We start from the raw sequence: 23,766 nt of genomic DNA, 5'->3' as shown, positions 1-23,766 counted from the left end.
TCTAGCACCGCCCTCCAACAGCCACACAAAATGGATGCACTTTGTAATCTTTCCTAAAATGGCTGCGGTCTATGGGAAGCCATTCTCAAGAATGCAACTTCTCACCTTTGTGTGGGCAAGCCCTTAATAGGCTTCTGGCTTCAGTATGGTGGTGCCAGGCCTTTGGAAGCACCCCTAGCACCGCCCTCCCAAAAGCCACACAAAATGGATGCACCTTGTAATCTTTCCTAATATGGCTGCTGCCTGTGGGAAGCTAGGATTTGGTGCCCCCAAGTGGATCTTCTCAAGAATGCATCTTCTCACCTTTGTGTGGGCAAGCCCTTAATAGGCTTCCGGCTTCAATATGGCGGTGCCAGGCCCTTGGAAGCACCCCTAGCACCGCCCTCCAACAGCCACACAAAATGGATGCACCTTGTAATCTTTCCTAATACAGCTGCTGCCTGTGGGAAGCTAGGATTTGGCGCCCCCAAGTGGATCTTCTCAAGAATGCATCTTCTCACCTTTGTGTGGGCAAGCCCTTACTAGGCTTTCGGCTTCAGTATGGCAGTGCCAGGCCTTTGGAAGCATCCCAGCCTTAGCGCCGCCCTCTTCCAACAGCCACACAAAATGGATGCACTTTGTAATCTTTCCTAAAATGGCGGCCAATGGGAGGCCAGTATTTGGCGCCCCCAAGAGCATCTTCTCAATTTTGCAAGGAGGGCTGAGCGATATCTTGCTTTTCAACATTGTGATATGTCATCGCAATATATACCGATACAGCACCATGTCTGTGTCTGAAATATGAACGGAGATATGTAGAGATGAACAGGGTTACGTGCCGGCAACTCATATTAGTTAGGGGTCTAAAACTTATTCATTTTAACTTACGCTTAAGAAATTGTTACAACTGTGATTTTATATTAACAAAAATTTCTAAAATTATACATTCTCTCTAAAATAAAAGCTGTAGAAAAAATTATCAGCGTAGATGTCAAAGGTAAGGTGAGAGAAATCTCCCTAACAGAGATGAGGAAGACACAGATGGGGGGGGGGCAACAGGGAGAAAGAGGCTTAAATAGGACAAGAATTATTTTTATTGTTTTAAACTCAGCATTAAATAACTTGTTTATTTTTCTACCAGAGTAGTGGAGGCTGCCAAGTGAACCACAGTAACATGCCAGGCTTTGGGGAGGGGAGGCAGAAAAGGCTTCCTGCTCATGCAACAGCCCCAAATTTTGTGCCACCTAGGCAGGGTGACTCTTGCTTAAAAACTGCAGGCTCCGATTTGGCTCTGGGAAGAAAACTGGAGGGCTCTGGCAGACCCTAGAGCCCTTCCCTACTCCCCAAAACTGGGCGAGCAGTTACTAGACTTCCAGCTTCAGGAAGGCAGTGCCAGGGCTGCAGCCGCCTCCAAGAGCCCTAGCATCACATTCCAACAGCCACACAAAATGGATGCACTTTGTAATCTTTCCTAAAATGGCTGCAGTCTACGGGAAGCTTTGCCGCCCCAAGTGGATATTCTCAAGTTTGCATCTTCCCACCTTTGTGTGGGCAAGCCCTTAATAGGCTTCCGGCTTCAATATGGCGGTGCCAGGCCCTTGGAAGCACCTCAAGCGCCGCCCTCTTCCAACAGCCACACAAAATGGAACCACTTCTTAATCTTTCCTAAAATGGCGGCCAATTTGGCGCCCCCAAGAGGATCTTCTGAATTTTGCAAGGAGGGCTGAGCGATGTCTTGTTTTTCAACATTGTGATATGTCATCACGATATATATACCGATACAGCACCATGTCCGTATCTGAAATATGAATGGAGATATGTAGAACGAACAGAGTTACGTGCCGGCAACTCATATTAGTTAGGGGTCTTACTTTCACTTAAGAAATTATTATAACTGTGATTTCATATTACCAATATTTCTTAAATCAGCACCTTTTCTCTAAATAAAATCTGTGGAAGAGAAGAAATCAGCAGTACAGATGTCAAAGATAAGATGAGAGAATGTTCCCTAACAGAGATGAGATAGACACAGATGGGGGGGAGGCAAAGGGAGGAAAGAGGTTTAAACTCACAATTAAATAACTCCCGTTTATTTTTCTATCACAACAGTGGAGGCTGCCATGTGAGCCACAGGAACCTGCCAGGCTTTTGGCAAGGGAGGCAGAAAGAGCTTTGTGCTCTTGCAAGAGCCTCATATTTTGTGCCATCTAGGCTGGGTGCCCTGTGCATAAAAACTGCAGGTACAATATTGTGCCATCGTGGTGTGACAGCCTGCGCAGGAAAACCAGGCTCTGGCATATTCCTAGAGCCCTTCCCTGGTTCCTAAAACTGGGCAAGCACTTACTAAACTTCTGGCTTTTGGAAGGCGGTGCCAGGGCTTTATGCCGCCCTCCAACAGCCACACAAAATGGATGCACTTTGTAATCTTCCCTAAAATGGAGACCTCTGGGAGGCTAGTATAAGCGCCCCCAAATGGATCTTCTCACTTTTGTGTGGGCAAGCACTTACTAGACGTCCCGCTTCAGGAAGGCATTGCCAGGGCTGCCTCCAGAGCCCTAGTGCCACCCTCCCAAGGCCACACAACACTGATGCACTTTGTAATCTTTCCTACAATGACAGCAGCTTTTTGGCGCCCCCAAGTGGAGCTTGCCAATTCTGCAGCACATCAGATTTCTGAATGACTAAAATAGCATAGAACTATGTAAAAAGGAGAACAGGAATAATGGACTAGAAACACTTTTAAGTACCTCAGGAGGAATATACCCTACAACCAAAGCAGGTCCTGCATGCAATGTATTATGGCATATATGACATTCCGCTACTTGAAAATGCATAGAGATTAACAGACTAAAATAAGCATCCTACATAAACATAGGTCAGAAAGGAAAAGTGCTGCAACTAGGGCTGGGTGATGTCTGGCTCTGGAAAGCTCTGGCAGGGTCCTAGAGCCCTTATCTCTTTCCCAAAGATGGGCAATCAAGTACTAGATTTCCGGCTTTGGGAAGGCGGTGCCAGGGCTCTAGCGCCGCCCTTCCAAAAGCCACACAAAATGGATGCACTTTGTAATCACTCTTAAAATGGCATCCTCTGCGTGGCCAATATTTGGCGCCATCAAGTGGATCTTCGCAAGTATTTTTGGATGAGATAGCATAGTACTATGTAAAAAAAAACACGAGAATAGGAATAATGGTCTCGAAACAGCATTACGTACCTCTGGAGAAACATACCTTACAACAAAAGCAGGTCTTACATGCAACATATTATATCATATATGAGATTCTGCTATCTGAATAGCCAAGGAGATTGACAGACTAAAATGAACATCACACATAAACATAGGTCAAAAAGAAAAACAGCTGCGATGAGGGCTGGGCGATGTCTGGTTTTCAACATTGTGATATGTCACGATATACCAATATATAAGACCATGTCTGAAATAAGGATGGAACTATGTAGAGACAAATGGGGTGATGTATTTTGCAACTCCTACTACTTAGGGGTCAAAAATTTACCTATAAGCTATTGTTATGCCGGTTATTTTACAGTACAGATAATTTCAAAATTAGCACCCTTCCCTAAAATCAAAGTTGTAGAAGTAACTAGTAGCATAAATTATCAAATCTAAGGTGGCAGAATGTTCCCTAACAGACAGGAGAGAGATTCAGACACACCAGCACACACAGAAGGGGAGAAGGGAGAAAAGAGGCTTAAACAACAAGGCTATGTTTATTTCAATTATTTTAAACTCAGAAATAAATAATCCCAGTTTATTCTTTTTCTTGTATTAGCAGCAGCTGCCAAGAAAGCCTCAGCAACATGGGGGGCTTTTGAGAGGTGAGGCAGAAAGGGCTTCCTTCTCTTGCAAGTGTCCCAGTATAACTTTGGCGTCAGGAGGTGTGTGGGAAAATAAATATTTATTCTCCACCCACCCAAAAACACCTGAACAAAGTTGTGATCACATAAGGTTTACTCCTATTCCAGAGCCCTTGCAACACTCTCCCAAAGACAGATAAAATGGATGGACTTTGGTAATCTTCTGAAGCCAATATTTGGAGCCCCCAAATATATCTCTTCTCCAGTTATGGACCTTCCCAATTTTGTGCCGCTTCAAAATTGCCGGCACTGCTCTGGCTCTAGGAAGGAAGCTCCGGGCTCTGGCAGGGTCCTAAAGCCCTTCTTTTTCCCCCAACGCTAGGCAAGTGCTTACTCAACTTACTACTTATGGGTCTAAAACCTACAAAATCATACTGACCTTTAACATATTGTTACAACTGCTATTTTACAGCACAGGTGCTTTTTAGATTATCACATTTTCTCTAAGATAAAAGCTGTAGAAGTAATTAGCAGCATAGATATCAAAAAATAAGATACAATAATGTTCCCAAATGGAGACACAGACACACCAGCATAGGGTTGTCGTACTTCCAGATTTTCCTGCACATACAGGAAATCGCTGAAATGTCAGGGGAAATCTGGATGTACAGCAAGCTAAGTCGGCTTTTGTGTCTAGATTTTCACTTCTTGAAATATGGCAACCCTACACAGAAGGGGAAAGGGGAGAAAGGGGCTTAAACGACAGGGCAAGGTTTATATTTATTTTTAAAACTCAGAATTAAATAACCCCAGCTTATTTTTCTACGAGATTACTAGTGGCTGCCAAGTTAGCCCTGGCTGAGGGCTCAAAAGCATGGGGGGCTTTCGGGAGGCAAGGCAGAAAAGGCTTCCTGCTCTTGTGACAGTCCCAGCAAAGTTCAAGTATCATGAGGTCTCCTTCAACTACCTCCTAGCCTGGTGCTGGCACTTTAAACAAGAAACTCATGGTGTCTACGTAAGTTACTGAGGAAAGGTCCTTGGTAGGCTGCTTTCTTTGATACATGCTCTTGTGCTTCTCTGCCCCCTGCAGAGCAAACAGAACACTGCTGTTTGAATCAGGGTAGAGACGAATCTTTTTGAAACCCTGATGTACTGCAACCCATGTCAGAAAGTTTAGATTTTGGTGAATTTCCTTTAAAAAAAAAAGCTCAACAACTTTTGTTTCTGGATTTGGCAACCCTGGGACATGCACACATCATAGTTTGTGCCATGTCAAACCAGTTTTGGACAATGTATCACATACCCTCCAACATTTATCCGATGAAAATAAGGACTTCCCATTCCATAATGATGATTTTACTATTTATACCCCCCCCCCCCCACATCTTACTGGCTTGCCCCAGCCACTCTGGGCAGCTTCCAACATAATTAAAATTAAATAACTCAGATAACTCCATCACCTCCAACATTTCTTCAATGAAAATAGAGACATCCTAAGGAAAAGTGGGATATTCTGGGATCAAATCAGAAACAGGGATGGCTTCTCAAAATCAGGGACATCCCTGGAAAATAGGGACACTTGGAGGGTCTAGTATCACTCAGCCCTAGCCCAAACAAAAAGGTTTGGAGGGCTGCATTTGGGCCCCAGGTCCTAGATTTCTCACCCCTGTTTTATCTGCACATAAACCATCACGTATTTCTGTTGAATAAGCTCCATTGACATGAATGGGCATTACACAAGAAAACAGCTTCCTGAAACTGGACAAAGGATGCCTGTTGCTAGTAAGCCTTCTTAAATAGTTTCAACCACCAATAAATCACACCGGCTCATCATTTCCATGCTGCTTGGTTTTCTGTTAACCATCAGCAGTTTTAGCCCATAAAAAGTGGAGACAGCATAAAGAAATAAATGCAAGCTTCAAAATGGGATGCAGGTGACTTGAAAAGGTCTTAAACTTCACATAGAGCATAGCCAGAGAACCTCTGATTATGAAGGGCCGTGTCTGTAGATTCAAAATGCCCTTTCTTAGAGATCGCTCCAGGTAGACAGAGAAGCTGTTTCCAATACGAAATCAAAAGAGAATTTGAAGAAAAGAGTGTAGAGCAACACACTTTTGCATGTGGTTAGGAGTGATATGTCACAACTGTAAACACAATTGCCATTATTAATTTTTGAAATTTGGTAAGCCATAAGAAAAGGTTCCAAGTGATGGCAAATACTGTAGGGGAACTGCCACAAAAACAGTAAAGTTTTTGGATCAGCAGTAGCTATCATTTATAGTAGCAGGAGCTGCAAGAAAATGTTGCAGCATGAAGTCCTCTTAGGGATGTAAGGAGGTAGCAGTTTCCATCCCATCCACCATTCACTGAAATCAGTGCTGTTTCCATTTCCCCACAGTTCAAGTTCCACTAGAGCCTATTTCATTCACTTCACTAGCCACTACAACTGAAACAAACAAGATTAGTTATGTGATTGATTTACATGATAACGCATTTGGATAATGTGTCTTATGTGATTTCTATTTTGTTTCCTTGATGCTAGTTGCTGACCGTAACAATAAATATTTTACTTGATTTTAGTGGAAGGAAATGTTAAAAGCAATGCATACAATCACATAATTATTTTTGTAGCATTTATGGAAACAACAGTGCTCATATTTGCTTGCTTGGTTTTAATTTCTGAACTTTGATGAACTTTGTGGCAATTTCCGCTCCTGTTTTGCAGCAGGATTTCCCAACATGTCTAGGAGCTTCTATTCAGGGGTTCAGTCACCTATGTTCTCTACCAAGATAATCCATTTCATTTACACCACCACCCACCATTCACTCGTGTTCTACTCCCACTGAACACGCTCAGTTCACAATTTCCATCTAACCAGTATAGCAAGCAACACAAGATGGGAACAAGGCTGTGTTGGCTGGCTTGGAGTTTGCTCTGGGAAACGGAGTTGCAAACAGAGCCGGGCAAATGGGGGCAAGGAAGAAGAGGGTGGATGTGGCAGGGCTGGAAGAAATCAAATGACTGGCAAGAGCCTATCTGACAGACGCACAGCTTGATTGAAGGAAATTAGAGCTGCAAGATCAAAGCCCTGGAATTGCATCCAAGGATTGCGTGGAACCAGAAAGGAGGAGACCAGACGCAGTGGAATTCCTCAGTAAAAAAAAGGCGGGGGTGGGAGAAGACAGCAAAGCGTTGTGCTGTTTCCATTTGGTAAAACAAAGGAACTTGTTAAGAATTTTCCTTTTTTTTTTTTAATAAAAAGGAGCAATACAAGCCTTTGTGCATCTCAGTCATGTCCCATGAAGCAGCCCATATGTTGCAGTAACAGAGCATGAGCCAGATGCTGGCAGCCTCTAAGCACATGTGTGTGTGGTTTGTAGAATCACACACAACAGCCATACCTGGATTGGGTTAACTTGGTCACTGTGTGGACATGTCCAGTGATATTTTCCTTTCAGTCTGAATGTTACTGTCCATGTTAACTTTGTACAGCTGTACCTCAGGATGCGAACGGGATCCGTTCCGGAGCCCCGTTCGCATCCTGAATGGAGCATAAGATGCAATGGTGCGACGGCGAGTCTACGCGTGTGCAAGGCACGTTTCACCGCTTCCGCACATGCACGTGATGTCATTTTGAGTGCCTGCGCATGCATGAGCGATGGAACCTGGAAGTAACGCGCTCCGTTACTTCCGGGTTGCCGCGCAGCACAACCCGAACACGCTCAACTTGAAGCACATTCAACCCGGGGTATGACTGTACTGGAGAAATCCTGGGAGTACCATATTTTTCGCCCTATAGGACACACTTTTTCCCCTCCAAAAATGAAGGGGAAATGTGTGGGTGTCCTATGGGGTGAATGCAGGCTTCAGGAAGCTATCCGCAAGCCTTGGGAGCCCGCGAGAGTTCCCACCAGGCTCCCGTGGCTTGCGGAGAGCTGCCTGCATCCCGAAGCCTGGGCGCGCTGAGCAGTCACGCCTGGGCTTCGGGTAGCTCTGCGCATGCCGCGGGAGTCCTCCCATGGCTTGCACAGAGCTGCTTCTATCCCAAAGCCTGGGCGTGGTGAGTAGTCGCGCCCAGGCTTCGGGTAGCTCTGCGCAAGCCGCGGGAGCCCTCCCACGGCTTGTGCAGAGCTGCTTCTATCTCAAAGCCTGGGCGCGCTGAGTAGTCGCTCCCGGGCTTCGGGTAGCTCTCCGCAAGCCGTGGGAGGGCTCCTACGGCTTGTGGAGAGCAGCCTGTTCTGGAGGATGGGGTCGGGGGAACCTTGGGCTTCCCCCGCCCCAGCCCCGCACCTGGGGGAAAAATAAAATTGTCTTTCTTTATTTCCCCCCCCAAAATACTAGGTGCGCCCTATGGGCCGGTGCGCCCTATGGGGCGAAAAATAGGGTACTTTTAAATGATATTCCTGCAGTATGGGGACTAGGGGTAGGTGAATCTGCAATTTTTTCTAATTTTTCCATTCTTAAGTTCAGCTCACCACATTTCCACATCAGTTTGCAATAAAAAGAAGTCATCGTGAAAATTCATTTACTCTTCAATTGCTTTTGGGATATTTTATCAGAAACGATTCATAAACTGAACTAATTAATACAAATGTGAGAAATTATTGATTCTTATTTATTTATTCATTGCATTTCTATCACACCTTTTTCTCCAAAGAGCTTGAGTTGGTGCACATGGTTCTCCCCACTTCTCATTTAATCCCCACCACAACCTTGTGAGATAGTTTAGGCTGAGAGACTGTGACCAACCCAAAATCACACCTAGCGAGCTTCATGGTTGAGTGGGGATTTGAACCCTGGTCTCCCAGGTCCTTGTCTGACATTCTAACCACTATACCAAACAGGATGGCAGAGACAGAAAGAGACAGAGAGGACTGACCTGTGTCAGGATCACAGCTGCCATGTTGGTTGCAAGAGCAGGGAACACAACTGACCAAGGGGCCACCGAATGGCACCTCCCTCTTGAAGCCAGGAGCGCAAGACTCACAGAACTGGCCAATGTATCCTTGCGGGCATATACATTCTTCGACCCACAGCGCAGGCTGAGAGAGGCCTGGGTGAGCTGACGTAAGCTGGACTTCCTTCAGGAGAATCCTACCTGAGGGGAAAGAAGGGAGACCCAGAGGGTGGAAAAGACTCAGTTGCACACCTAGTCATGGTGGCTGTGCTAGCAACACAGGCAGCTCCTTTACACCGTCAGATCCTTTGGTCCATCTAGCCCATTCTTGCTTATGCTGACTGGCAGCAGCTCTCCAGGGTCAAGGCAAGCGATCTCTCCTAGCCCTACATGGAGATGCCAGGGACTGAACCTGCAACCTTCTGCATGCAAAGCAGATATTTATCAGTGAGCTACAGCCCCTTCCCTATGTTCTCCTTCCAGTGTTGAAGGTAGTCTGTCTCTGAATGCTAGTTGCTGGTAACCATGAATGGGGTGAGTTACTGTTACATTCAGGTCCTGCTTTTGGGCTTCCCATAGGGCATCTGGTTGGCTAAGTGTGAGAATAGGATGCTGGACTAAATGGACCATTTGTCTGATCCAGCAGGGCTTTTCTTAGGTTCTCAGCCTTCCAATACTCTTATTTTTCCTTCCCCTCTCCATGCATCCAAGATGCAGTAGAAGCCACCAACCTATATGTTGAATGGCTTTAAAACAGGATCATCATCATCATCATCATCATCATCATCATTATTATTAATACCCTGCCCTCCCAGGCCAGAGCCGGGCTCAGGGCAGCTAACACCAGTAAAATCACAATAAAAACATAATGGAGGGGGACCAATTTAAAATACAGGTTAAAATACAATTTAAAAAGCAGCCTCATTTTAATAATAGCCCATAGATCAAAACCATGAGGGGAGGGAAACATAAGGGTCAGACTGAGTCCAAACCAAAGGCCAGGCAGAACAGCTCCGTCTTGCAGGCCCTGCAGAAAGATGTCAGGCCCCGCAGGGCCCTAGTTTCTTGTGACAGAGCGTTCCACCAATTCGGGGCCAGTACTGAAAAGGCCCTGGCCCTAGTTGAGACCAATCTAACCACCTTGCGGCTTGGGACCTCCAAAGTGTTGTTATTTGTGGACCTTAAGGTCCTATGCCAGGAGTGGCGTACCAGATTAGACAAACTATCCACAATGGCTATGTTCTACCTCCATTTTGGGAGGCAGTATGCCTCTGAATACCAGTTTCTGGGAATCACAAGAGGGGAGAGAAAGGTTCTGCTTTCACAGACTTCCCATAATGGATGCCTGGTTGGCAATTATAAGGATACTGGACTAAATGGGTCTCTGGTCTGGAACAAGCCAGGCTCTTCTTATGCTCTTATTCAAATTCAAGCTCACTTAAAACCAGAGGTCTTGAGGAATTGCACATTTTACATGACTGCCTACACCAGGGACCAACTACACATAGCAGGTTTTCAAATGACTTACCTGGTCCATAACTGCTTTTGGCCTGGATCCGAAGCGCTGTCAGGTTGGAGAGCAGGCGCTGGAACTGGAAAGCTGACAGAGCTGGTTGCATTTCTTCCTCAGCCTCGTGAAGCCTTTGAGTAATACAGGATTGGAAGCACACAAAAGGGCCCATGGGGAAGCAGAATGAGAGCTTTAACAATGGCCTTATCACCCCCAGTGAAATGACACTTATCCGACTTCTGTTTGCTCCCTTGTCAGACCTGAGTACTTGACCATTTAGTGGCCAAAGTTTTAATGGATCGCAAATCAAATCTCTCTGATGCCAACTAAAAATTGACTAGAGTTAACTGAAAAGCAATAAAGTGCACTGCCCTGCCCTGTGTTGGTTGTATTTAAATGCTCCTCAAAGCTCAAACAAAAAATGAGCTTGTTATAGGAGCACCTAACAATAACTTATTAATATTACTATTTAGTTAAGAGTGCTACATTAGGACCTGAGAGACCAGGCTTCAACACTCTCCTCAGCTGCAGGGTGACTTGTTGCCAGTCACAGCCTGGGTTGCTGTGATGATAAAAATGAGGAGGGGAAGAACATGCTAGCATTTCACTCCTCCGCTGCAAATACAGCTGTTGCTAGCAGCTCAGAACAGGTTCAGGATTTCAGGATTTCAGGTTTAGGATTTCAGCTTAGAAGATGTAAGCACTTTGCAAGAGGTTTGAAAAGCGGAGGAAAGGGTGGCCTGCCAAAACTCTTGGTGGGTTGGCTGTAACAAAGGGAGAGGCACCATGGCTGGTTCCTGTTTGTAGACCTAAGCCTGCTGCTCCTAAGAGAGGAGCAAAGAATCTTGTGATGTGAATGCTCTGTACACTGTAGGCTCAGTTTGTATATATGTGTAAATAAACCATATATCATAAAGACACTGCAGTCTTTGCTATGCCTAATTTACAAAGGAAATACACTTTGGGTAAGCATCTGGAACCCCTTGCACCACTAAGAGATCGGGGTGGCATGGAACAATATATGTATATAAAAATATAACATTTTTAAATCTAGTAAGCACCACCATGAGCAATGTGGTGCCTCCCAGATGTTTAGGACTACAACTCCCATGATTCCTGACCATTGGCCATGCTGGCTGGGAGTGATGAGAGCTGCAGTTCATAAAAATCTGGAGGAAACCAGCTTGGCTACCCTAGTTACATATCACAACAAATATCACACATATATATTCACATGAACAAAATAAAACTTTTTAAATTGGGTGACCTTGATTCTCTCTTGACCCTCTCTTTACTTTTCTTTTGATCACCACAATGCCATTGTTTACTGTTTGCATCCTTGAGAATTTTTAAAAGGCTGTTAGATCAAAACACCTTGGCTTGTGATAGGAACAGGTGAGGAAGAATGGTAGAGAAAAAGATACCTGAACGCTATCATGTGCTCTTCACAGTGTGTGCCATTTCTGCTGTCTTCTGTATCGGCATAACTGGCTGACACTGAGATGCCATCCCCCTCCAAAACCAGCCCAATGGGGAAAGAATGGAAGTCAGGTGTGGTGCTTGCTATGCGGAAGAACACGGAGAGGGTCTGCCCGTAACTAAGGCGCTGGTCACCCAGGAACTTCTCTAAGGATTGAGAGGGAAATTCAGAGGAAAGGCAAAAGTTAGATAGTTTATTTATCACATTGCATTTATATCCCATCTTTTCCTCCAAGCAGCTCAAGGTGGTGTACGTGGTTCTTGTCTCTTCCCATTTCATCCTCCACAATAACCCCGTGGGGTAGGTTAGGCTGAGAGATAGCAACTGGCAACTATCTCCCTGACAGCTTAATGGCCAAGAGGGGATTTGAAACCTCGACTCAGAGATCCTAGGCTGACGTTCTAACCAATACACTATACTGGGGCTGGATGAACAAATATCTCTATTTCGGTTTCTATCAGTTTTTCAGTTTTCCAATTTTAAGTTCAGTTTGCCACTCTTCCACCAGCTGTTTGTGATTTATTATTATTATTTAAAAACATTGCGAAAAATTGTCAGCATCTGTCAACGCTATACACGTTTTTGCCCAATAAATACATGATTTGCAAGCAATTTTCCATAAGGGAATGCCTTTTTCGATGTTGTTTTTCAGAAAAATATGCATTCTTAGGTACACTTTCCCCCGTAACACACATGTCTTTTGGCTGCAGAACCTGCATCAGAAAATTTGGCAAAGTGTGAATTTCAAAGGATAGCCTTGATGGTATTGTTCTGTGAAGCGTAAATTAGATAGGCTTCCATTAAAGCGTAGATTGAACACTTTGGGTTCTGCACCTTTGCCTCCATCACCCATTGATGAGGAATCTGACTCCTGGTCCCTGACATAGTCAAAGTGATGACCTCAAGCTGGAAGGATACTGGCACCACAAGCTACTCTTGCAGAACAGTGAGCATCGAGTGACCAGCTTGTTATGTGCTTTTGGAACAGGCCCCAAGGGCAAATTCCTTCCAGAGGGCCATTTGGACCTGGGGTCATTATGATAAACTGCAATGGAAGGAACTAGCAGCATTGGGAGAAGGAATTTTCATTCCTTCCTGCTTTGCAGATACTATACCTGGCGCTATAAAATCAGCTTCTTCCTCCTCTTGCTCCAGGAAGATCTCTCCTCTAGTCCAGCGGAGGGGGACCTCCTGCCCACTTGGATTTGCTGCTTTCCAGCCATCGAGTCCTGGTAAAAAACAACAAAACACAAGCAAAGAGAGAGAAAGAGTGACAAAGCAAGTCTGATTAACCTTGCAATTTAGCTCGCTTTTGCCTACAAGATTGAACCTAGGATCTTCTACATGCAAGACAGATGAGCTACAGCCCTTCCAACCTGAACATAGGAAGCTGCCTTATACAGAGCGAGACCCTTTACTCTATCTAGCTCAGTATTGTCTGCACTGACGGGAAGCGGCTCTCCAGGATTTCATTCCCAGCCCTAAGTGGAGATGCCACTGGGAGCTGAACCTGGGACCTTCTGTGTGTAAAGCAGGCACTCAATTAATATCCTTCCCTTCTTGCGCCATTCTTGCTCATGGAGGCCTGATGAAATTTCACCCTATAACTACATAGAATCGTAGAATTGTAGAGTTGGAAGGGACCACAAGGGTCATCTAGTCCAACCTCCTGCAATGCATCTTTCACCCAACGTGGGGTTCGAACCCACAACCCTGCGACTGAGAGTCTCATCAGCTATTCATGTTGAAACAGGAACTGGAGCTCTGGAAGAATGAAAAAAACCCCAAACCAATTGTTACTTTGCACCACGATAGCCATGGGGAGAAAGCATCTGGATTCCAGACACTAAGAAATCTTATGGTATAAAGGCAAGCTATATGAACCAAGGAAAGGCATTACAACGAAATGTGTTGCTTCACCTTCCATTTTAAAAATAATTGGAACAGATTCCAATACAATGGGTATTTCATGCCATGCCTATTTGGGTGTTTTTAAAAACATATTGTTAATCAGTTAACTATTTGATTGCTGTATACACCACTTAAGGGACGTGGTGGCGCTGTGGGTAAAACCTCAGTGCCTAGGGCTTGCCGATCGCATGGTCGGCGGTTCGAATCCCCGCGGCGTGGTGAGCTCCTGTAGTTCGGTCCCAGCTCCTGCCCACCTAGCAGTTCGAAAGCACACCTAAGTGCAAGTTGATAAATAGGTACCGCTTTATAGCGGGAAGGTAAACGGTGTTTCAGTTTGCTGCGCTGGTGCTGGCTCGCCAGAGCAGTGATGTCACGCTGGCCACGTGACCCGGAAGTGTCTCTGGACAGCGCTGGCCCCCGGCCTCTTAAGTGAGATGGGCGCACAATCCTAGAGTCGGACACGACTGGCCCGTACGGGCAGGGGTACCTTTACCTTTTTTATACACCACTTAATTGTCAATTTGTCTGTGGCAGCCCCATAGCTGTTGAACTCTCTTCCCATAGAGATGCATCTGGCAGCTTATGCAACTTATGATAAATGATAAGACACACCTCTTTACCCCAGATTTTGACACTTGAGATATATATCCACCTTATATCTTATTTCCACCTTATTTCTGTGACTGTAACTTGTTTTAACTGTTTTTAATATTGTTGTAATTGTTGTAACCTGCCCTGGGACTCTACCCATGAAAAAGAGAACGTTTCCTGGAAAAGGAGGACATTTGGCAACCCTATCAATAAAAAATCCACCAAATAGTAAAGAAATAAGCATCTACAATTAAATAAAACACATACACAGAAAGACTGTCAGGGCCGGCCCAGGACATTCTGCCACTTGAGGCACAACAGAAAATGCTCCTGACTCCGCCTTCATAGCTCCCCCCACCCGAAGGCAGTGGGGAAGTAAAATGAGACCAGCAAGGAATGAGTGGCAGCAGGCAGTGGTTTGCGGTGTGCTCCCTGGAGGCTGGATCTGCTACCAGAGGCAACTGCACCACCTCACCTCATGGGTAGCCTGGCCCAGCAGACAGTAATAGCATGTTCAGATTATTACGTTAACAGCTACGCACAGAATAATTCACACAGGTTTTCCATCGGAGCAGGAGCCCCTTGACCACTGGGCCCTGTGGGTTTTGACAGGTTCTATAATGGGCGTTCCTTGGGCTGCTCACCAGAGGGTGATCTTTCACGCACAAGAGAGAGGTCTATGAACTTGCTTCAGCGCCATCTTGGATGCTGGATGGCGACTGAGCGAGCTACTTGATAGGTTCACACAGAGTCCAAGCTAGGTTCACACAGAGGCCTTCAGCCAGTGCAGAATAAACTCCTGCTGTGCAAAGGGAGAACAGGAGACAGAAGGCCTCATATGCTCCATTGGGTTTACTTTGGGTCACCAGCTGTGTACTCGCCCACATGTCTCTCCACTGGCCAAACAGAAAGCTATAACTCAGCCAAATACAGCTCAGAATTAAATAAATTATGAGTGCTGGGTTTACACAGCTGCTTTTTCCTTTTCTTGAAGTTGCTGAGCCATTGATGCTGTGCCATTGGGGAGGCTTTCACATACAGTGCTACCTTGGCTTACAACTGCTTTGGATTACAACTGTTTTGGATTACAACCACGTCAAACCTGGAAGTGCATGTCCCTTTTTTTGGATTACAACCCATTTATTATTATTACAACCAATTATTACAACCCATTGGCGAAAGCACGCCTTGGGTTACAACCTGTTTTGGTTTACAACCGGACCTTGGGAATGGATTATGTTTGTAAACCAAGGTACCACTGTACAGTGAGCTATTTGCCTGGTCTCTGATGCTCTACAGTGCCACCCAAATAATGGCCAGATTTGGGTACTGCAGCTCAACAGTCCAGCCACACTTAGGCAATCTGGGGAGCCAATAGGGGCCTAGCCGGATTTATAGAACAGTTGCTTCAGGGTTGGCTCCTCATGCTGAGCAGCATGCTCAGTGGGGCAGCTGCTTTAGAAATTAGTAAGTGAACTGGGATGCAGTGGCAGATATCTGAGCGATTCATAGCAAGACTGACAGGGGTATGTGATTTTCAATTGCTAAAATGCAGCAATTGCTAAATGGTTGCTTCTTCCTGCTCTAGAGCAGGGGTAGCCAATTTGTCCTACGGCTTGTGTGGGATTCCAGCTCCCATCATCCCCAACTAGCATGCCTAATAGCCAGGGATGATGGGAACTATAGTCCAACAACACCTGCAAGGCATCACTTTGGCTATCCCTTAGGTAAGGTTACCAGATTTTTTTCAATGAATCCGGGGACACTTTTCAACTTCCTATTAGATAGATGGATTTTGTCAGGGGACTGATTTGTAAATCCGGGGACTGTCCCTGGGAAACGGGGACGTCTGGCAACCTTACCTTAGGGTTGCCCTACGTCCAGAATTTCCCAGACATAGCCAGAATGTTGGAAGTCTCGGGTTTTTTGTGGATTTCCTTAAAAACAGCTCAAAAATTTCTTCTTTTTTTGAGATATTGAGCTAAACAACTTTGGGCAAAACTAAAAGAAGCTCAGCAACTTTGGCAAATATTGCCATATTTGAAATATGGCAACCCTACATCCCTGCTCTAGAGAGTCCTGTGCCTCGCACTGACTCCACCCACAGACAGAAAGACTGCCTTTTCAAAACTGCCAATCTGTGTTACCCTCATTCACACCTGTCTCAGTAAAAACTTGTAAAAACTAGTAGTGATGAGCAAGTGCTAATGCATACACCACTTTTGGCCTGAGAACTGGGCGGGCTCAGAAGGGGCTTAAGCATGACCACTGCCATGTGTATTGACTTTGAACGCAACCCCTACACAAACTGCCTGTACAGATTTTAATCCTTTAGTTTTCTTCTACAGGTATTTATTTATTTGTCACTATTTTGCATAAACACGTGATGCCCTTGTGCACTTTACACTATGGACTTCTACTGCTTTAACTGTTTTTCTGTCTCTCCTGGGAGCCCTGGGATATAGTTGGGTTGAATGGAGCCTAGGGAACTTCAACAGAAATCCTACCACTTTCACTAAACTACAACTCCCAGAATGATATCAAGGAAACTGCAGCTGTTAAAAGTGCTATAAGCCCAACATAACGTTGTAGTGTGCAGATATGCCCATATAGAAAAGTTCCCCAACTACCTTGGCTGAAGTCAGAGATGATATTGTGAACCTCATACCCCTGGGCCACTGTGCACGCTGTTGAATGGCCATAGCAGAAGCAGCTGGTGCAGCCAGTAGGGTTGTGGAGCTGTAGATTAAAGCTACCAGGTTGGCACCTGGACAAGAAAGAGCATATGTCAGTCAGCTTCATGGAGCAGACCAATTTTTATTGACGGTGTATCTTTATCCATGGAAGATAGGGCTACCACCCACAGCGGCTAAATTCTCCCTCCACTGTTGGAGGCAGTATGCCTTTGAACCTCAGTTGCTGGGAATCACAGGTGGGGAGGACACTCAGGTTGTACTTGTGGGCTTCCCATTGGGATATCTGGTTAGCCACCGTGAGAACAGGATACTAGCCAGATGGGGCAGATCTGATCCAGACCGACTCTTCTTGTGTTCTTTGAGAGTCTTGGCTGCGCCCCAGATTCAGGCTCATGACACAGTGCCTGTTTGTTTGTTTGTTTGTTTGTTTGTTTGTTTGTTTGTTTGTTTTTAAAATCAGGTGCAGAGAAATTTTGGCCCACCAGATGTTACAGAACTAAAACTCCTCTCATCCCTAGCCATTGGCCATGATTGCTGGGGCTGATGGGAGCTGTAGTTCAGCAATATCTGGAGGTGCTTTTATTCTCATCAATAAAAAAGACAGATCCCTCCTCTGAGGAGGTTATAGTCTTATGTTTGCACAGGGCTAGGAACAACAGAGGGAAAGGAAGAGAGGCGGGAGATCAAGATTACTCACCTGTTGCACAGGTACCCTTCTACCTTCTCTTTGCACCTGCAGTGTCCTGTGTTAGGGTCACATGTTCCTACACTGCCAGCTGCATCACAAGTGCAAGGTCTGAAAAAGGAGGCCAATGACACATACGGGTAAGTTGTGTCACTCAAACGAAGGCTGCAGTACAGCAGCGCCAGTTCCAGCATGTGTGATGTGACCAGAGCAAGGTATCCATATGCATCATGGCTGCTGGGGTGTGTGGCCTGGCCTGGCTGCTTCTTTACCTGCTCTCTCAGTAAGGGGACTTTCCCAGACAATGTCTGAGAAGTGTTGAAAGAAGGGAACTAGGCAAGGCAGCCAACCCTGCAACAAGAAAGCGTTGCTGCCCGCTAGGGATGGACAAATGTGTCAGTTTTGGTTTCTCCCTCCCCCCCCCAATCTTAAATTCAGTTATCCACAATTCTGCAGCAATTATAGGTTTTGTATCTTCCTATATACTGTATTTTTCGCTCTATAGGACACACTTTTCCCCTTCCAAAAATGAAGGGGAAATCTGGGTGTGTCCTATGGGGCGAATGCAGGCTTTCACTGAAGCTTGGAGAGCGAGAGGGGTCGGTGTGCACCGACCCCTCTCACTCTCCAGGCTTCAGGAACACATCCGGGAGTTCCTGCAGGGCTGTCTAGGCTGCGGATAGCAGCTTGCTTCCCGGAGCGCCCGGCGCGCTGAAAGCAGAGCACCCGGCGCTTCGGGAACACATCCACAGCCTAGGCAGCCCTGCAGGAGTTCCCGCAGGGCTGTCTAGGCTGCGGATAGCAGCCTGCAGCCCGGCGCAAAGGGTGCCCTGAAGCAGAGCGTCCCTCGTGCCGGGCAGACATCCGCAGCGTGGGGAGCCCTGCGGGAGTTCCTCGCAGGGCTCCCCACGCTGCGGATAGCAGCCTGCCGCCCGGCGCGCAGAGCGCCCTGAAGCAGAGCACCCCGCGCGCCGGGCAGATATCGGCCAGCCCCACAAGCTCGGGGAACAGCAAGGAGGCGCAGCGCCATCCCGCTTTTCCTCGACATGGTTCGGTTTCCCTGACCTGGTTTTGGGGGGGAAATAAAGGGGGGGTTCCTTTATTTCCCCCCCAAAAAACTAGGTGCGCCCTATGGGACGGAGCGTCCTATGGGACGAAAAATATGGTACATAAAAATGTAAGACTGTCATTACATAATCCCCATCAGAGGATTTATAATTGCATGGAGAGGAAAGGCGCAGTTCTAGGGGGTCAATGTGGGTGGAATGGCAGGAGGGCTGGTGACAGGAGTGAACAAGGGCACAGCCCCTAGTATATGTAAAAACAGTCAAGAAATTTGTTAGCATCTTGTGTGAATTCCTCCTAATAAACACACTTTTATATGCAGTGTAGATTAACATATGCATTTTTGCAAGCTATTTCTTCTAATGTAGTGCACTTTGTATGTTATTTTGCCCCAGTAAATGCGTTTTTATGTGCATATTTTCCTAATATATGCACTTTGGTTGGAGAATCAAATCAAAACACTCTGAGAAGTTAATTTTGAAAGGTAGCCATGTTTCGCTTTGTGTATTGATTTGAGAAGTGCACCTTCCCACTGAAATGCAAACAAAATTGAATTTCTTCACCATTCCTAGCATCAGCTCAGAAGAATGGGAACAGGTGGAGAGGAGTATGCTGAAGAGTGACAATGGCTTGGGGCCCAGGAGGAATCCCAGCTTCTACCCCCTGAAGTGGCCACCTCACTTTGCCTAACGGTAGAGCTAGTCCTGCCCCTGCCACAGTTCCAGGGGATACTATTCCTCCTCCTCTCACCTGCACCCGCCTTCACTGAGGGAATGGAATCCATCTCGGCAACGCTCACACTTCCAGCCTGTCACCGTCGCTTTGCATTCACAGGCCCCTGAGCTGTCACACTGGGGATTCAAGGAACCTGGGAAGATATAAAGTGTCAACAAAGGAACTGAGGAATCCGATTTATACTGAGTCAGACCATTGGCTCCATATAGCTCAGGATTATCTACATTGACTGGCAGTAGCTCTCCACTGTGGTGTAGTGGTTAAGAGCAGTGGACTCGTAATCTGGTGAACCGGGTTCGCGTCCCCGCTCTTCCACATGCAGCTGCTGGGTGACCTTGGGCCAGTCACACTTCTTTGAAGTCTCTCAGCCCCACTCAACTCACAGAGTGTGTTGTGGAGGAGGAAGGGAAAGGAGAATGTTAGCCGCTTTGAGACTCCTTAAAGGGAGTGAAAGGCGGGATATCAAATCCAAACTACTACTACTACTACTACTACTACTACTACTCTTCTTCTTCTTCTTCTTCTTCTTCTTCTTCTTCTTCTTCTTCTTCTTCTTCTTCCAGGGTTTCAGGCAAGGGCATTTTCAGCACCACCTGGAGATTCCAGGGAGGAAGCTGGGGAGAGCAGTTGATTGCTAAACCACTCTGAGAATTTTAGCTCTGTGAGGGGAATGGTGGGTTTCCTAACAACTCTCACCTCCCTGAACAAAGGATGCTTGGGGGGAGGGGGGAGCCATGGCTGTTTAAAGTGGCATAATAATATGTGGGTGGAGTCTCTGTTGTGAACAATCTTGTATTAAAAACTCTCTCTCTCTCTCTCTCTCTCTCCCCCCCCCCTCTATATATTCATGTGCTACCAGTCAAAGAAGATAGCTAGGAGTTTTATGTCACTTCCCCCTTCCTGCCCCCCTACCCTTCATACTGCCTCCCCAATCTGCCTACCTGCTGGGTTGCAGCTGCAGGGCTGGCATGCCGCCTGGGTATCCCAGCGGTAGAAATTCTGGCGGCAGCGCTCACAGTGCGGGCCGTCCGTGTTGTCCTGGCAATTTCGGCAGTGGCCACCGTGCCCAGTGCGTCGATATAACTCCCAGTCATAAAAGCACTCGTCTGATCGGCCGCTACAGTTGCATGCTGGGCACAAAAAAACCCAAACACAAGATTGTTTTGCCAAAACTTATTGTCTTAACTTTTATTGCCTTGGGGGCAGAGACTTCTCTGTTTTATTTTTGCTTACGGTATCCTGATTGTAGATTAATAATAATAATAACTGACTGTAGATTAATAATAATAATAATAATAATGGGTGCTCTCCAACATACTCAAGAGTTGACCCACTGAAATAAATTTTCCGAGGGGGAAAGGAACCCAGAAGTATAGGTGGTCCTTCTGCTCTGAGGCTATTCCTTATGCTGGAAATGACCACAGTTGCCAGACTCCAACATGCCACTTACGGAGACACTCGTTGGCAGCCTCAGCGGTGCCCCGTGCCCACGGGCGGTCCTGATAAAACGGCTGGCACAACTCGCAGTCTACCCCAGTGGTGTTGTGCTGGCAGAGGCAAACCAACTGATCCTCTTCATTTGGGATGCATTCACTAGCATGGCCATTACACTTGCACCTAGGAGAGACCCAAACATGGACAACTGACCCTTTCAGTATTATTCACCTCTTCAGTTAGGAACTTCTCCAAAGCAGGGTAGGCTATTTAAAACAAAAACAAACCCAACAACATTCTCTGCGCTCCAGACCCCTCGTCTGTCCTGAATGCGCCTTTGTTGAAAATGAGGAAAATACATTCTTCTCCTCAAGGGAACACATATGCTAAGCAAAGTTTGAGAGATAGAACACAAATCAAGTCCATAGCACCCTTCACCTCTTTTATCCAGGGCTTATCCCTGACCCCTAATCCCAGGACTTGCTGTGCTTGGAGTCTCTGAGGGTGGCCTGTTCAGAAGAAAACAAATCCCAGCTGCTTGAGAGAAAGACTCAAGACAGATAAAGCCAGTGTGGTCCTTGCTGTGCTTTCATAAGACCACCCTCACCCTCCCATCCTCCTTTTTCTCTAGTGTGTTTTCTTAACACTGTAGCAGAAATGGGCAGAAAGAAAACCAGGAACGGGGGAGGTAGAATGGGGAAACATTTGGGACCATGATTTCCCCACCCCTATTTATCCCTCCCTCCACCCAAAGGACACATGTTTTGCTTCTTTAATCAGCAATCCTTATCCGGTCTCATTTGAAACACTGTCTGAGCTGCAGTAAAGCATGATTTGCATGCAGAAGGTCCCAGGTTCAATTCCTGTTATCTCCAGGAAATTGTAAAATAGCCATTTGCTGGGACCCAGGAGAATTTCTTTGATTTCCACATGTGGTGACCCCTCATGCCCAAAAAAGGGTAGTGGTCCTTGGGTTAGGATTTTACACTTGAGCCTTAAGAAGCGGGGATTCGTAAGACAGCAGGAAGTCATGATTTAAGGTTGGCAACACTTTCCTTTTTCCCAGGTGAGAGCAATCACCCCTTCCCAATAAAAAACTACCCTTTATGATTGTCCTTTTCCTCTTTCCGCCCACCCATCCCATCTTACCTGCCCCCTACGGAGAAGTCTGAGATGGCATAGTAGTAAGACTGCAGCACCTTGGGATCCTTGAAGATGTCATCCCCAAAGGTATTTAGCCGGTCCAAAGAAATCTTCAAATCCGTCCCGGTCACCCACTCCTACAGAATTACACAGGATCAGTATTGACAATCCACTGGGACCGAAATGTATGTTTTTTCCTATAAAAAATAGGTGTTGGTACTCACCATGAAGTTGTTACAGTAAGTGCCACACTTTTTAACAACAAGAAGAAGACATGCCGGTACTGTGTACCCTTAAGTACCTCCTAGGGGGAAAAGCACTGACCAAAACGAATTTTTGCAAAGGCTCGGATTCTAAGAGAAGGGGAGGAGCCTGGGACTTTGAAGGGTGGAGACAATAACAGCAGATGGGGGTATTGTTTTTGATATAATATACTCTTGAGTCCTGTAGTGATTTCATGTTCTTTATTACAGCTTGTAAAACAGTGATTCAATTGCCCCCCAAACCTCAGGTTTTTATATACATTATTTACACAATGAGTCCTGTCTGATTGGCTGATTCTGCTTCCCTCCTGGAGTCTGATTGGTCTTTTCCTGCAGGCCAATCAGTTGTTGCATTCCAGGATCCTACTTGCCTATTGTTCTAGGATCCAAGCTTAGTACATAACAGTTTTTGTTTGTTACTATTTTATATATTTTTGTGTTTTTATATTGCAAACTTCCCTGTGATCCTTGGATGAAGAAATTAATTATAGTAAGTGAGAAAGTAAGCAAATAGTAGGGGTACAGGACATCTGATTGATCAAGAGCAGAAGGGCAGAGGGTTTTTAGAGTTCAAAGGCCACATTCCTTCGTGGGCTATATTTCTTGAACAAACCATTTAGAAGGTGTCAGTGGCTATCAGTTCCATTCTGGATTCAGGGAGGCGGCCATGTTGGTCTGACGCAGTCGAAATAAAAAAATAAAAATTAAAAAATTGTCCAGTTGCACCTTAGAAGACCAACTACTGGACAATTTTTTAATTATTTTTTTTAATTTCAGTTCCATTGTGCTTAGTCTCAGCACTCACCAGGGAGGAGGACAGGGACAAAACTAGAATGGGCTGGCTTTGCTTGCCACTGGCTCTCTGGCTCCACCTACTGTTGGTCTCCCTGCCTTCCCCCCTACCAGTCCCAATGGACTGTACCCCAGAGGTTATCAACCTTTTTGAGTCCACAGCACCCGTGACCAATTACATTCTTTCTGTGACACCCCTGTGGGGCTCAGGAGCCCAGTTATGTCACCCCTTACCTGCAGAGCCAGCAACCCCTCACCCCTTTTCAAACACTTTCCCTTTGGAGTGTTCCCTCAGCCTCCTCTCCTCTCCCCTCTTCTTGGGGGTCCCCTGGACAGCTGCTACCCCTCCTGTACCCAAAAGAGGTGCCTCCTCACATTGCCCCACAGGGGCCTGGGACAAGGATGCCCCCAGCCTTAGTGGCCCAACAGAGACTGGCCAAAGGTGAATGTGAGGCCAGTACCTTGGGAGACAGCAATGGCAGCAGCAGGCACTGCCAGGCCTGCATGGCAGAAAGGCTCCCCTTCAGCACCAGGCACTCAGCTCCCAGGCAGGCCTTGCACACAGCAAACGCTTGCTTGCTTGCTTACTCCAAGGTCACCTTAGCTCCTGGCAACCAGTACCCCCTGGCCAGCCCCAGAGGTACCATTTGCCAGGGGAGCGTGTGGATGGGGATGAAACAAACAGCTGTGAAAGTCTTTGGGAGACAGAGATATGAGAGGGCATGGGGGGGGGAGAGGAACAGAGGCCAGTGTTGCTCGCGGCAACTGAGC

General features: G+C 46.3%; 2 protein-coding genes across 3 annotated transcripts in view; both read right to left on the bottom strand.

Moving 5' to 3' along the window:
* LOC310669594 (uncharacterized protein) overlaps positions 1–23,766 on the bottom strand; it is a 570,356-nt gene that overhangs the window by 477,867 nt on the left and 68,723 nt on the right. The window lies entirely within an intron of this gene.
* LAMC3 (laminin subunit gamma 3) overlaps positions 1–23,766 on the bottom strand; it is a 66,089-nt gene that overhangs the window by 29,716 nt on the left and 12,607 nt on the right. The window contains exons 1-11 of one of the 2 annotated variants that reach the window (XM_083423365.1): positions 23,457–23,702; positions 21,947–22,077; positions 20,814–20,980; positions 20,305–20,493; positions 19,379–19,496; positions 17,576–17,674; positions 16,813–16,949; positions 12,796–12,909; positions 11,625–11,826; positions 10,219–10,331; positions 8,673–8,891 (exon numbers count right to left, since the gene is read on the bottom strand). In XM_083423365.1, coding sequence (XP_083279491.1) covers positions 8,673–8,891; positions 10,219–10,331; positions 11,625–11,826; positions 12,796–12,909; positions 16,813–16,949; positions 17,576–17,674; positions 19,379–19,496; positions 20,305–20,493; positions 20,814–20,980; positions 21,947–22,077; positions 23,457–23,501 — 1,534 coding nt within the window. In that variant the 5' untranslated portion in view covers positions 23,502–23,702. Of the gene's footprint in view, positions 1–8,672; positions 8,892–10,218; positions 10,332–11,624; positions 11,827–12,795; positions 12,910–16,812; positions 16,950–17,575; positions 17,675–19,378; positions 19,497–20,304; positions 20,494–20,813; positions 20,981–21,946; positions 22,078–23,456; positions 23,703–23,766 lie in introns of those variants that run through there. The other variant, XM_083423364.1, reaches the window with a different exon arrangement.

Source organism: Podarcis tiliguerta (assembly GCF_965153285.1).
Source record: "Podarcis tiliguerta genome assembly, chromosome: Z".
Lineage (NCBI taxonomy): Eukaryota > Metazoa > Chordata > Lepidosauria > Squamata > Lacertidae > Podarcis > Podarcis tiliguerta.
The sequence above is the reverse complement of the archived record's forward strand: the minus strand, read 5'-3'. Positions and strand labels throughout refer to the sequence as shown.